At 38.7% G+C, this 12,829-nt stretch overlaps 1 protein-coding gene across 1 annotated transcript in view; it reads right to left on the bottom strand.

The window, feature by feature from the left end:
- LOC138159900 (phosphatidylcholine translocator ABCB4) overlaps positions 1 to 12,829 on the bottom strand; it is a 110,949-nt gene that overhangs the window by 82,106 nt on the left and 16,014 nt on the right. Inside the window, exons 3-5 of the mRNA XM_069086232.1 lie at positions 12,312 to 12,369; positions 7,722 to 7,872; positions 96 to 153 (exon numbers count right to left, since the gene is read on the bottom strand). Of these exons, the coding sequence (XP_068942333.1) occupies positions 96 to 153; positions 7,722 to 7,872; positions 12,312 to 12,369 (267 nt within the window). The remainder of the gene's footprint in view (positions 1 to 95; positions 154 to 7,721; positions 7,873 to 12,311; positions 12,370 to 12,829) is intronic.

The raw sequence follows: 12,829 nt of genomic DNA, 5'->3' as shown, positions 1-12,829 counted from the left end.
TCTTGTCTTGAATAAAGTACAACACACATATCTTTCATTCGCTTGAAACTACATTATATAAGTACAGTTTAAATACACATATGTTAGCCAATTACCTGGTCATTTCTTCCTCCAGAATTCTGGCTGGATTTAACATCGCCAAAGAAAAATTTACTAAATAAAAAGAAATTAAGAGAAGACATTTTTAAAAGATTGACCTTAGTAAAAGACTGGCATTGATAGTTTCAAAATCATTGGCTATCACTGTGTATTGTAAACACTATTCTCTATTTAAAAACAACAACAGCAAACACCTACTTAGAGTTTAAATACTCAAAAGCTAGAAGATTGTACAAATCATATTTTCCATGCAAAATTAAGTTTTCTCTTTGCAAATACAAGTTCACCGTGAAGCAGTGAGTTCAAGGGTTTGGGGAAAGATGTTACCATAGGCATAGATTAGGGAAGACAAGGCCTTCCTTGATTCTCCTGTGCTATTTATTTGTGGTCTCTGTAGCTGTTTTCTAAGAAACTTCAAAAAGACATCCCAGGGTATGGAAGAGGTATGGATATTGATAGAGGAATGCATTGAACTATCACAATAAATAGATAATAGATAGATAGATAGATAGATAGATAGATAGATAGATAGATAGATAGATAGATAGATAGATAGATAAACAGATAGATAGATGGATAGATAGATGAATGAATTAATGAATAAATAAATAAACAGATAGATAGATAAATGATGAATGAATAAATAGTGATTTTTAACTCCCTTCACCTTACTATAATTAAAAGTTAGCTTTCTTGGGGGTTAGTGGTAGGAGTGGGAGCTTTCCAGGCACTTCCCAGGTAATTTGTATTTGTACCTTTAATTTTTTGCCCCCTTTCCTCCATGTCATCCCTACCACTCTTCACTTAGTGAGGTAGTTTGAAGCACAATGATGCAAGATGTACTATGCCCAAAGGTAATTTAGCAATGATTTTAGAAAGCAAACAAGTCTATTGTCTTTCAATCCCATTCTATATTGATAGATGTCCAGAATCTTAGCATTAGAAAGGATTGTAGATGAACACTAGATAACTAGGCCAACACTTTCATTTTACAGGTAAAGACACTGAAGGAGTTAAATCACTTTCCCAAAGTTAACTTTTTTTAAGTTAAGTAATTAAGCTCAAAGCTTATCTTGTCTGGGATAAGAATCAAGGTCTCCTCTTCATATTTATTCCTCAAAGCCAATGTATAACTTAGAATACAAATGGGACAAGATCACAATTATTAATGTGGGCAAATATGATAAGAATATTCTCTTATGGCATATATTGTCATTCATGGTTGTGTTGGGTGAGTGTGCTAAACTACTTTTTTATTCTTGATTAGAAAGGATGAGTCACTGCATAGTGTAAGGAAGAAAAATGCAGAAATGAAAGTGACATAAAAGCAAATTATTAATAAACTGAGATTTATTTAAATAAGGGCATTTCCTGGTTTTTATATTTTTAAGTTGTCATTCGACAGATTGGTTAATGGTTTGTGTTCATACCTACTTCTTCCCTTCCCCTCAACCCCTTTACACAAAAAGGAAGAAGTATAGTGGGAGGGAAAGAGAAAAATTCAATATTTATTCTTTTTTTTTAAAGCAATTGGGGTTAAGGAACTTGCTCAAGGTTATCCAGCCAGTTATTTCTGGGTGTGGTGCTAAGTATCTGAGCCCGGATTCGATCCCCAGGTTATCCCAACACTGGGGCCGGTGCTCTTACTTGCTGAAGCCACCTGGCTGCCCAATATTTATTCTTAGGACAAAGCACTAGATGGGGTCACTCCCCACTTAGGTTTCTATTCTGTACTATCCTTCCTTTAGTGATGCTGAACAACATAGAGAAAAGGCACCGGAAGAATGATTTCCTTTTATTGTACTGTGGTTTGACCCTGGTTGGGACAGATCAGTTCAACTTTGTTCCTTTAACATATGTAAATATGCCAGAGGTCATGTTTTCTGGCTACTCTGTAATTGTTCCAAAAGAGATAAGGCTAAAATTTATTTAAGCCTTAAACTCTTGCCAGGGTCTGTAGCCAGGCATGGTGTTTGGCATGATTTTTGCCTCAGTATCATGATGTCTTATAGCTGTGAACAACTGAAGGCTTCTACTTATTAACTGAATTTTTCATATGCTAATATGTCTGAATGAAGCTAAGAAATCATCTGATAGTCAACATCTCCCCATCCCCACCCATGTAAATGGTAAGATTTTTAGGTAGAACTTCAAGATTGGTTAGGAAGATACTGTGATAAGAGTGGTAAATGTGGAGTGAGAAGTGCTTGGGGTTGGATTTGGGCTTTGCCTATGTTATCTATATCACTATGGGTAAGTGACTTTAACCTCTCTGAGCCTCAGTTTCCTCATCTATAAATCAGCAATATCAATACTCACCCTGAGAATGTCACAAGATTGTTGTAAGGAAAGGGTCTGGTATATCTCAAAGTACTAGTGCAATGAATTATTATTCTCCTTATTTCTGCTTATTTGTCCCCTAGCTCTGAGTGCTTATTACTTAAATTGGTTAGCATGCCACCTGTGCTGTGTCCAAATCAAATTGGCAAATGGCTATCTGGAAGAACAAGAGATGAGAAAGAATTCTGAAACCATGACATTTTGAAGAAGTATGGGGACCAGTCCATGAGAAGTCTCCATGTTGATATACTGGTTCTGCCACTCTAGAAGAACCCGAAGTGAACAGATTAATTTGGAACCTTCTCCTTCCTCCTTTCCTATTTCCTTCTCTCCCCTAACAAATGGATCTCAATTCATTCAGTGACAGTCTCATAGCTAGAAATGCTTCTAGAAGAAAAATTTTGACACTGATCTGCTAATTTAGGGATTTTTACAAACCCAGAACTGTGGAAAGTCAGGGAGTAACTATGGACCATAGTGTATTTCCCATGACTGCTTAAGTTTGGGTTTTTATATGCAGACAGATGAGCCCCAGGTACCATGGAAACTTGGAGGCACAGCCCGGGGGCAATAACCACACAAGGTTACACAGCACATATAGTTTTACTGTGAAGAGACCATTCCCTTTTGGTAACTACCTTCTCATGCTAGAACTTTCCTGGGACCTTTTCACCTTAGAATCTCCCTCCTTCATGCTAACTCCCTTCACCCATTGACAAGTTCCTTCAGAGACCTCCATTTTGGGGGCAGGCTCAGGTTGGCCATGCTTCATGCCCCACCTGGTGGACTTCACTCCATGCAATGAAAGGACCCTCAAAGGTACGTTCCCTTTCCACCCCCACTCTTTAGGTTACTTTTGGGAGGGGAGGGTGCTACCTTCTACCATTAGAATGTAAGTTCTTCAAGGACAGGAGCTGTGATTCTTTTTGCTTATAGTTGTACCCATAGCACTTAGCACAGGGGCTGGCATGTAGAAAACACTTAATAATGATAGTAGCCTTGCTTATATGCTTCAATCTGATTACACTTCTTTATCTAAGTATCCAATCAAAATGAAAGATCTGCTTATCCAGCTCTAAAAACGGCAAGCTCATGCCTGCAGAGCATGCTTCAATAATTAAGTCCTTTTATAAGTACATCTGCCAACCACTGAACGAGTATAAAAGTATTTGTAAAATGAGGACCAAAATCATTAGAATAACCTAATGAATCTAGATTCACGGAGGTGTTTGTCATCTTGGTATATAACCTGTGGTCAAACTATTCTGGAAAAGGGCCTTTTGTCTCTGAGCATGTTGCCTGTAGTGAGTGGTACCATGTTAAAAATGGTGTTCAGGAAAAAGCAGGCTATTGGTTTTGATTATCTACATAATTAGAGCTGCATATATTTGGTATAGAGGTTAATAGTCTCTAGGAATCCTCAGAGAATCATTTGGTTTCACGGCATTACTGCCCTTGTGGTTCTGAAGGTGGAAGACTATATACACTTGGTACCTTCACAGGTGAGCTATTTACCAATGGAAGCAAAACATTGCTATCATCAAGCCATGCTAACAAGGATGAGCTTGTCTCACAAACTGCAATTTGGTGTCAGTCCACCAAGTAACTTAAAACTTTCTTCAGCATTCCCTTACTATTTGTCTTTCCTGAACTCTCCTGCTAATCTAAAATTCAAGTGAAGAGATTATCAGGGACAAAACCAACTATCTCATCTATCTACAGTCATACTCAATCCTCCTCAGGCCTAACAATATCCTAAAGGCTTGCCTTTTCCCTCATCTAATTGCTATCCCATCTTTCTTTCCTCTTCACTTCTAACATCATGAAGATGTTTTCTGCACCCAATGCCTCAATGCCACTCTTTCTTCAGACCTTCAGATCTAATGGGCCTTTTTTCAATCCCCTCATCTTCCTTGACCTCTCTGCAATTTATGATCACTACCTCCCACTAGAAAATCTTTCTTCCTTTAACTTTAGGCATTAAACCTTCTTGGTTCTTCTCCTACCATTCTATATTTCTCTCTTTTGTTAACTCCTCATCTTTTGACAGCCCTTAATGAGAGTATTCCCTAGGGAATCTGCCTTTGCTTCTCCTCTCTTCTAGCTACCTTTTCTTTCTTGGTTTAGTCTACAGACTCAAAGTCTGTAGTTCTACCTCACTGTGGCACTCCCTATCTGAATCTCCATATAAGTACCATATAAATAAAATTATTAGACTGTACGATCCCTGAGGTCAGGTATCATTTTCTCTCGACTTTGTTTCTCCTCTAGTATATGGGACAATGCTCTGCATAAGCCAGCATTAAATGCTTATTGAATTGAAAACAAGAGTTTGCCTAAATAAGTAACAAGAACATACTCAAATACTATCAGGAATAAGATGTGAGAATCTAAAACATTCTGGGTCACTTCCCAACACTAGTCCACAAAGAGCCTCAGAGCACAGAACCAGAGAAAAGGCACAAGTGTATGAATTTCTATGTATGGGAGTCAAGTTGAAACAAACAGGCAGTTTCTGGCAAACTCCCAGACCACCCTAGACTGGTGTTGATGATGGCCTCATTAGCTCTTTCTAAAAAAGTGTTCTACTTGACTTTGTCCATATTGCAAATCACTGGCACCTACCAAACAATATAGATCCAGTTCCAATAATAACAGCTCACTTTTAAGAAACTGAGGCTCAGAGAGGTTAAGAAATCTTAACCAAAGAACTGGGAAGAAAACTCTTTTCAGGCCCAAATCTAAATCTTCTTGTGCCTTAATGCAGTGCCTTGCATATAGAAGGAATTTAATCAATGTTTATTGATCGATTAATATTCCCTCTACCATACTCTCCTGCCTGCAACAACATGCCAGAAATGGAGTCTAGTGAAAAATTGCTGAACTAATTTGAATATTTAGTTATGGTAGAAGTATTCTAGTTTGATGACAAACAGTCATTAAATTGGTGAATTTATCAAGGCTGAAATCACACACTGTGGTCCTCTTTGAATACTTAATTGAGCCTATCTTTGTTACTCCCCACACTCAAAACTCCTTGTATTTGTGGTATTGTCATACTGTTTGTGACTTGATTTAAAAAAAGTAACAAGTAAGCCACCTTGCTGCTGGTCTGGATTAAAATATTTAAATCTTTGTGTAGCCGAATGTTTGACAGAAATAACAAAGTATCAATCTCTAGCCAAAATCTGTAGGGAGAAGCAGCATGGAGGAGGGCACAGAAGTAATGGAGTGGAGTCAGGAAGCCCAGGATTTAATCCTGTGGCATTTAGTAACCATGGGCATGTTACCATGACCTCTCTGAGCCTCATTCTGCATGGGTAGAGGAGTTTCCCATCCAATAAAATTACAGGTCCTTAATATCAGGATATACCATATGTATTCTTAGGTATGTTTCAAATACTTTTTGACTGAAAATCCCAATTATTAAAGTATTAGATATAGATTATATGTATATATATATATATATATACACACATATAAATGTGTGCTTGTATATATGTGTGTATATATACAGGTTATATTTACATATATGTGTATATGTATATTGTATGTATATGTACATGCGTACACACAGGTGATATACACATACATATGTGTGCGTGTATATATGACAAACCAACCTCTCTCATTCTTTTTTTTAATAAGAGAGTCTCTCATTTTTACACAAGAAACTGTCATTTATTTCTTTGTAGCAATATAACTAGACTTTCAGCCCTTTGGGGGAGTTTGAAAAAATGGGAAAATCCCTTTGCTTATCCCCTAAAGCTCTGGTCTTATATTGATCCCACCTGTAGGGTGAATGAATTTTGGCTTTGGTTTCAGCTGCCACATTCTATTATATATAACAAAATAATTGATTTAAAAGGTTCCTGCCTCCCCAACACATTTCATGTCTTCCTCCTAAACCAAGTTTATACAGTGATATGCAAATTCTATCACAATTCGCTGAAATATGAGTTTGGAGAACATTTAAAAAAATGTGTATACCAAATAGCTTGGATTTTCTAAGTCTACTTAAACAGAGTTTCTAAACAGTCAATATTGACCATATCTATGCAAACAAGCTGTGCTCATTGAACAAATCCATCAATTGCATGTCCTCAGATAACTACAGTCTTCAAAAATGTGAGCCAAGTCCTGCAGAACACTGAGAACCCTTATCAAATGCCAAACATCATTTATGGTGGAAACTATTTCTCTTCCATCAATCTGTTTTCCTATACTCAGCCATCCCTTCAATATACCCAGTTCCCCAAGGTTTGAAGGTTTCAAGGAAACCCAGCAGGCTTTGCATAAAGCACAGGAATCTTTGGTACCTCGGCATCTGGCAATCTAAAGAATAATTCACTACACAGAAACCTCACTAAAAAACAAACAAAAAAAAAACCCAATCCTTAGGGACGGGTTCTTAGTCTGGGGTCTGTGAACTTGTTCCTTTAAAAAGTATCTTGATAACTATATTTCAATGCAATTGGTTTACTTTGTAATCCTACGTATTTTTATTTTATATATCTAAGAACATTATTCTGAGAAGGGCTCCAGAGGACTCACTAGGCTAAAAAATGGTTCCAAGACTCACAAAAAAAGTTAAGGACTACCTTAGGGTCTCAAGCTATGAGGTAAAACCATCTCATCTACTTTGGTAGTTAAATGGCATGGGGTCCAGGAGAAATCAGCCTGATTCTTATTCTGCAATTTAGCTACTTAAATTTTCTTTATATGTCTGATTGACCAAAAAACTGGAGTCTGAAAAAGGGCAAGAATACTTTATTACCATAATAAGTTAAGCACTAATGTCATGCAAGAATACTTTCAGCAACATAAGCATTTAATATTTGATTTTTTCATAATGTTCTGGATGTTGTATTAACTATATAGAACATATTAAAAACAACAATGATAGAAACACTATCCTCAAGTAGAATTATTTCTAAAATTTTCATGCTAGAGCCCCTTAAATGATGGAGTGAAAAATTTTTCTTCCCTGAAGGAAATGTACCACTAAAGTTTATTATTCATTCATTTTTCATTTATTAATCCACTCATCCATTAACTCATTCATCCATTCATTTATTTTTAAATCAAAGTAAAATAGAGTTACTTTTAGGGTGTTTCCTGAGGGCCTGACAAAGTCTGCCTTGTGAAATCTAAGAAAGGCCAGGAGTGTGGCCAAATCAAATGTCAAATCACAGCAAATAGCTGGTAACAATAGAAACCAAAACCTATCTTTCAATCAGGGAACTGAACAATGCAACTAAGAAGACCAAGGCAATGCTTACCTGGAAAAGAAAAGTTTCCTGCAGTATTTACAAAGCTATCTGTCATATCTCCAAATACTATCATCATAAGCGGAAGACCTGAACCATGAGCAATAGCCATGATGGTGCCCAGCACCATAAATAATTTATCTTTCCAATCAGAATATCGAAACTGAAAAAAAGAAGAAAGGAAACAATTCAATTTGCGAAATGGAATTGTCTCGTTTTTCACAAATACAGAATCTCAAAATGGGAAAAGATCTCAGAGGCCACCTGGTTGAACTGGTACCTTGTAAGAATCCTCTCTACAACTGTCAGTAAGTAGTCAGCCAGACCTCAGGTAGAAACTTCAAACAAGAGGGAATCCACCCTTCCCAGTAGCAGTCCATTCCACTTTTTTTTTGTTCATTTGTGTCTGACTCTTGGTGATCCCATTTGGGGTTTTGTTGGCAAAGATACTGGAGTGGTTTGACATTTCTTTCTCTAGCTTATTTTACTAGTGAGGAAACTGAGGCAAACAGGGTTAAATGACTTGCCCAGGGTCCCACAGCTGGTAAACGTCTGAAGCCAGATTTGAGCTCAGGAAGATGAACCTTCCTGACTCCAGGCCCAGGACTCTACGGTATGCCCTGTGCCACCTTGCAGTCCAATTCCACTTTTGAATAAATCTAATGGCTAAGAAGAGAGGTATACTCTTAGCAATGGCCAAGTTAGGTTTGGGATGATCTCAGTGTCTGGGAGAAGCCACCATGATTGCATCTGTTCTGAGTAAAGGTACGCTTTTGTTCTGGATCAGGCAGTTCCATGTGTGACAAAAGGCTTGTAACTGTCTTTCCAAGTCTCAGCTTCCTCATTTACAAATTAGATGTTTGTAAAGCCCTAGCATGGAGCCTGTCACCTAACAGGAACTTAATAAAGGCTTATTCCCTTCCCTTTTCCCCTTCATCTATAAAATTAAGACAATGAGACGTGTATTATCAATCTTGCAGGGTTGTTGTGAAGAAAGCATTTTGTAAACCTCAAAGCTATGCAAGTGGGAGTTGCAATTGTGTTTGTATCACATAAAAGGAAAACTCAGAACTGCCTTGGGAAGGGAATAATACACAGAGGACTGGGAGCCTTAGACGGGAATCGGGCGCGTCTGCAGGCTCTTAGTAAGCAGAGAAGCTGGACTGGGTGGAAAATCACTTACACTGCCTGGCAATTAGCAGCTAAAGACAGCCTACGGCAGACAGGGTCTGAAGCCACAAAACAGCTCTAAAGCGAGAGCAAACATAAATAGGTGAGGAATGAGAACTTCCCAGACACTCAGCATTTCATTTTCCTTTAATGAAGATCATGGGTTAGGACACTGCTCCCAGTAGGACCCCCAAAGTCACTAACTATGGGGCTGTAAAATGTGAGGCGTTAGAGAGATGCGAGAGTAACCTCAAGGACAGAAGTCCTCAGACCCATGCCCCTGAATAGCCTAAGTGAGCCTGATCTGTCTCTTACATTTGCTCTATGTGGGGTATATCTGGAAAGTGAAAGTAGCTGATCTATGTTGTCTAAACTTCTTTAAAAAGCAATGATTTCTTTTTTTGTGTGTGTGTGGGGGAGGCAGGGGGTGTCTAAACTTGTGATTTCATTGCTGTGGGAAACACCCAGGGTGGCAACTCATCTGTAATTTATGGTCTTAAAAGAAAGGTGCAGAGCAGTGGAAGGAGGAGTGAGTGGTCCTGGAATCCAGAGCACCTAGATTCAAATTGTGCCTCTGATGCAGACTACCTTTGTGACCTTGATATTTCATCTCCCTGAGCCTTGATTCTCTCATCTCTAAAATGAGGGACTGGAACCAAAAGGTCTCTGTTGTTGTTCAGTTGTGTTCAACTCTTTGTGACCCCATTTGGGGTTTTCTTGGCAAAGTTACTGGAGCAGTTTGTCATTTCCTTCTCCAGTTTGTTTTACAGATGAGGAAACTGAGGCAAACAGGGTTAAGTGACTTGCCCAGGGTCACACAGCTAGGCAGTGTCTGAGGCTGGATTTGAACTCATGAAGGTGAGACTTCCTGACTCCTGACTATCTGCTGCAACACCTAGCTGCCTTCATCTTAGGCACAAAGCAGCCATTGTTTCCACCACCAGGGAGTGTTGCAGGCAAGGTTGAACCTATGACTTCTCAGGGACAGAGACTCTCTCCACAGCAACCTGACACTAGTCTGATAATTATGCTATTTGATCTAAGCTCTTGCTCTGTAGGTCAGGAGTTGAATCAAGAATTTAGGTTTATTTTATCTGTCCAGATAATATTACTACTGCTGAATCGTGGACAATCACTTGCCCATGGGGCTGAGGTGTTATGCACTTCAGCTGGAGCTCTAGGAACAGGAAGTGAGGGCTTCAAAGGTGAGTGATAACAGGTGATAACACTTGACACCCAGAAGCCCAGAGATGAGGGCAGTTTACTCAAGTCTCAGTCACAACAGGGATCTTTTGGTCCTTACAGACAGAAATCAGGTCCTTTTTTGCCACATCTTTCTATCTGTCTGTACTGTAACCTTTCTGTGACAATCTTTTTAAATGATTGTTTCTTTCTCCCTTCCCTCTTCTTTCCTTCTGTGGCTATAGCTCCTCTTTTTCTGTACTTCTCTTTGTAAAGAAATAGGTATCTTGCTGAACTTGGGTGCTGAAAATGGGGTCAATGGCATTTAATACGAGGATCTCTGGGTCTGCTCAGTGGAATGGACCAAGTGAAACTAGCTTAAACTTAGGAAGTCAGCAAAATTTCCAGCATGAGAATTTCTTGTATCTTCTCCATTATCTATGAATTTACTCTTCCTTGTAAATCAACTCATCTTTCATTCACTCCATCTTTCCTGAGAAGTCGGGGTCAGGGCAGGAAGGTTTTCTCTATTTGTGACTTCCTGGATGTGTCACAGACTTCGGGAAGATTAGAGAATACTACTCAGAATAAGTTGAAACATCTGACCTTTGAGCAGGCAGAATGATGGACTAGGTGACAGGACATTTTGCCTTGACCTAGATTAGGCCACGTTGGCAGCTAAACTCTTCACAACCTGGCCTCTCTTCTTTATCCTTCCAGTCTTCCACTTTCTTCCATTTTCTTCCCCTCCTCACAGCCTACAATCTAGCCACACTGGCCTATTTGCTGTTCTTCAGTCCCCAACACCATCTCCTGTGCTCTGTGCCCTCTCTGTCCCCCTTGCTTAGAATGCTCTCTCTCCTTTCCTCTGTCCCTGGAAAACCCCCTTTCATTGCTTCTGGGGGCTCCAGGGATTGGTTCACTTGATTTCCTGTCAACTTCCATTAACAGCTGTTTTAAATCAACCACTCTTCTTCCCTTGGTCACTGTTGTGCTGAACCCAGTCTCATGGTTTCCTTCCCTATTCTCCATTCCCTGATGCAGGCAAAAAAACCCTTCTGAGGTTGATTTCTTGGCCCACCCTCTACATCCAAAAAAAAATGCTAATAAAAAGGGGAACAAAGGCTTCTTGAAAACACTATCTTTGACTTCACCCCTTCCACCCCTTCTCTTTTTTTCACTAACACTGCAGAGAAAGTTGCATGAGCTACTAATGAGTCCTTTGAGAATATTTGGTGACTGAAGTAAGATTAATCTTCATTTCAGAGCAAAAGCAGACAAAAGACTGTCTTCAGCAATTTGAAATAGAAGCTGAAATGAAGGCTGGTTCTTTATAAAGCATAGCTTTAGGACCTTTGGGCACAGCCAGGAAGAAAGGAGATATCTACTATCTGCTACGCTAAGTGCTTTTACAACTATTATCTCAACTGATCTCACAACTCTTGTGAGATAAGTGCTATTATTATCCCCATTTTACAGTTCAGGAAACTGAGACAGACAGGGGTTAAATGACTTGCCTAGGGTAACACAACCACCAAGTTTCTGAGGTTGAATTTGAATTCAGGTCTTCCTGACTTCAGGTTCAGTGTTCTATTCACTGCATCACCTAGCTGTCTCCAACTAGGTCATTTAAATATCACATTTTACCAATGAAATCCAAAGTGACTTGTCCAAGGTCACATGAGTGGTGAGTGGCAGACCCAGGTCCTCTGCCTCTAATTCAGCAATCTTTTCACTATCACAAATAGTAAGTGGAAGTAACAATAGTCATAATAATTACCCTGTAGATAACTTATTTCCTTAGAACTGAATTCCAAATATAGGCTAAGGATAATGTAAGCTTACAGATTATAATATCTTGAGAGAGTTGAACTAGACTTCTCTAAGGTCTCTGCCAGACCTGAAATCTCATGCCAGTGCCCTCAAGGATTATTGGAATTAGAGCTGTTGGAGACATCGGTGAGCAGAGGAATTGCAGCCTAGTGAAGGGAAAGAACCAGTACTTTAAAGCCAGTACTTTAAACTGTTTGTCATGAGTCACTTAACCTCTGCCTCAGTTTCCTGAAATGTAAAATGGGGGTCATACTAGCACTTAACTCCTAGGGTTGTTGTAAGGATCAAATGAGACAATCTGTAAAGTACTTCACACAGTTCCTGGTACTTATTTGTTCTCTTTCCCTTCCTTAGTATTGGTTTTGTATTGGAAAGACAGCATCACACACACACACACACACAGAGTTCATAGCTTACCAATGTTAATGGACTGATCATGTTAGTTTTCTTCATTTTTTTCCTGTCTTGTTGGTTACTGAAAAAGATAATCGTTGGAATTATAAATGTACTATCAATATTTTGTACATTTCATGAGATAAAACCAACCAATCATCATACAGTTATTAAACTCCACTTATACATATTTCAAGCTTTTCTATTAGTCCTAATAATAGGGCATAAAATGTTTGGGGGGGCAGATTTATGATTTTCTTATAGTCTTTGAGAGATATCTGGGATACTAAGAGTTTGTGACTTGCTCATTCATTGTTACAGAAAGATTATGTTTCAGAGATGAGAGCTAAACTAAAGTTGCCCTGACTCCAGGACCAACTCTCTCTTTTTTTTCTTCTTCAATTAATAAAAATTTGTTTTTTTTTCTCTCCCCCCACTAAATACTATTAAAAAAAAAGAAAAGCATCACCTCTCTGTCATCTAAAATCAACACTTTTAATTTACATTAAAGAGCATTCTTAAATCTTTCAAAGTTGATTTTC

The sequence above is a fragment of the Petaurus breviceps genome, unplaced genomic scaffold (assembly GCF_028583685.1).
Source record: "Petaurus breviceps papuanus isolate PSGF00001 unplaced genomic scaffold, PetGlider_PUasm1.0 178, whole genome shotgun sequence".
Classification (NCBI taxonomy): domain Eukaryota; kingdom Metazoa; phylum Chordata; class Mammalia; order Diprotodontia; family Petauridae; genus Petaurus; species Petaurus breviceps.
Note: the sequence above shows the minus strand (reverse complement) of the source record. Positions and strands in the feature narration are given on the sequence as shown.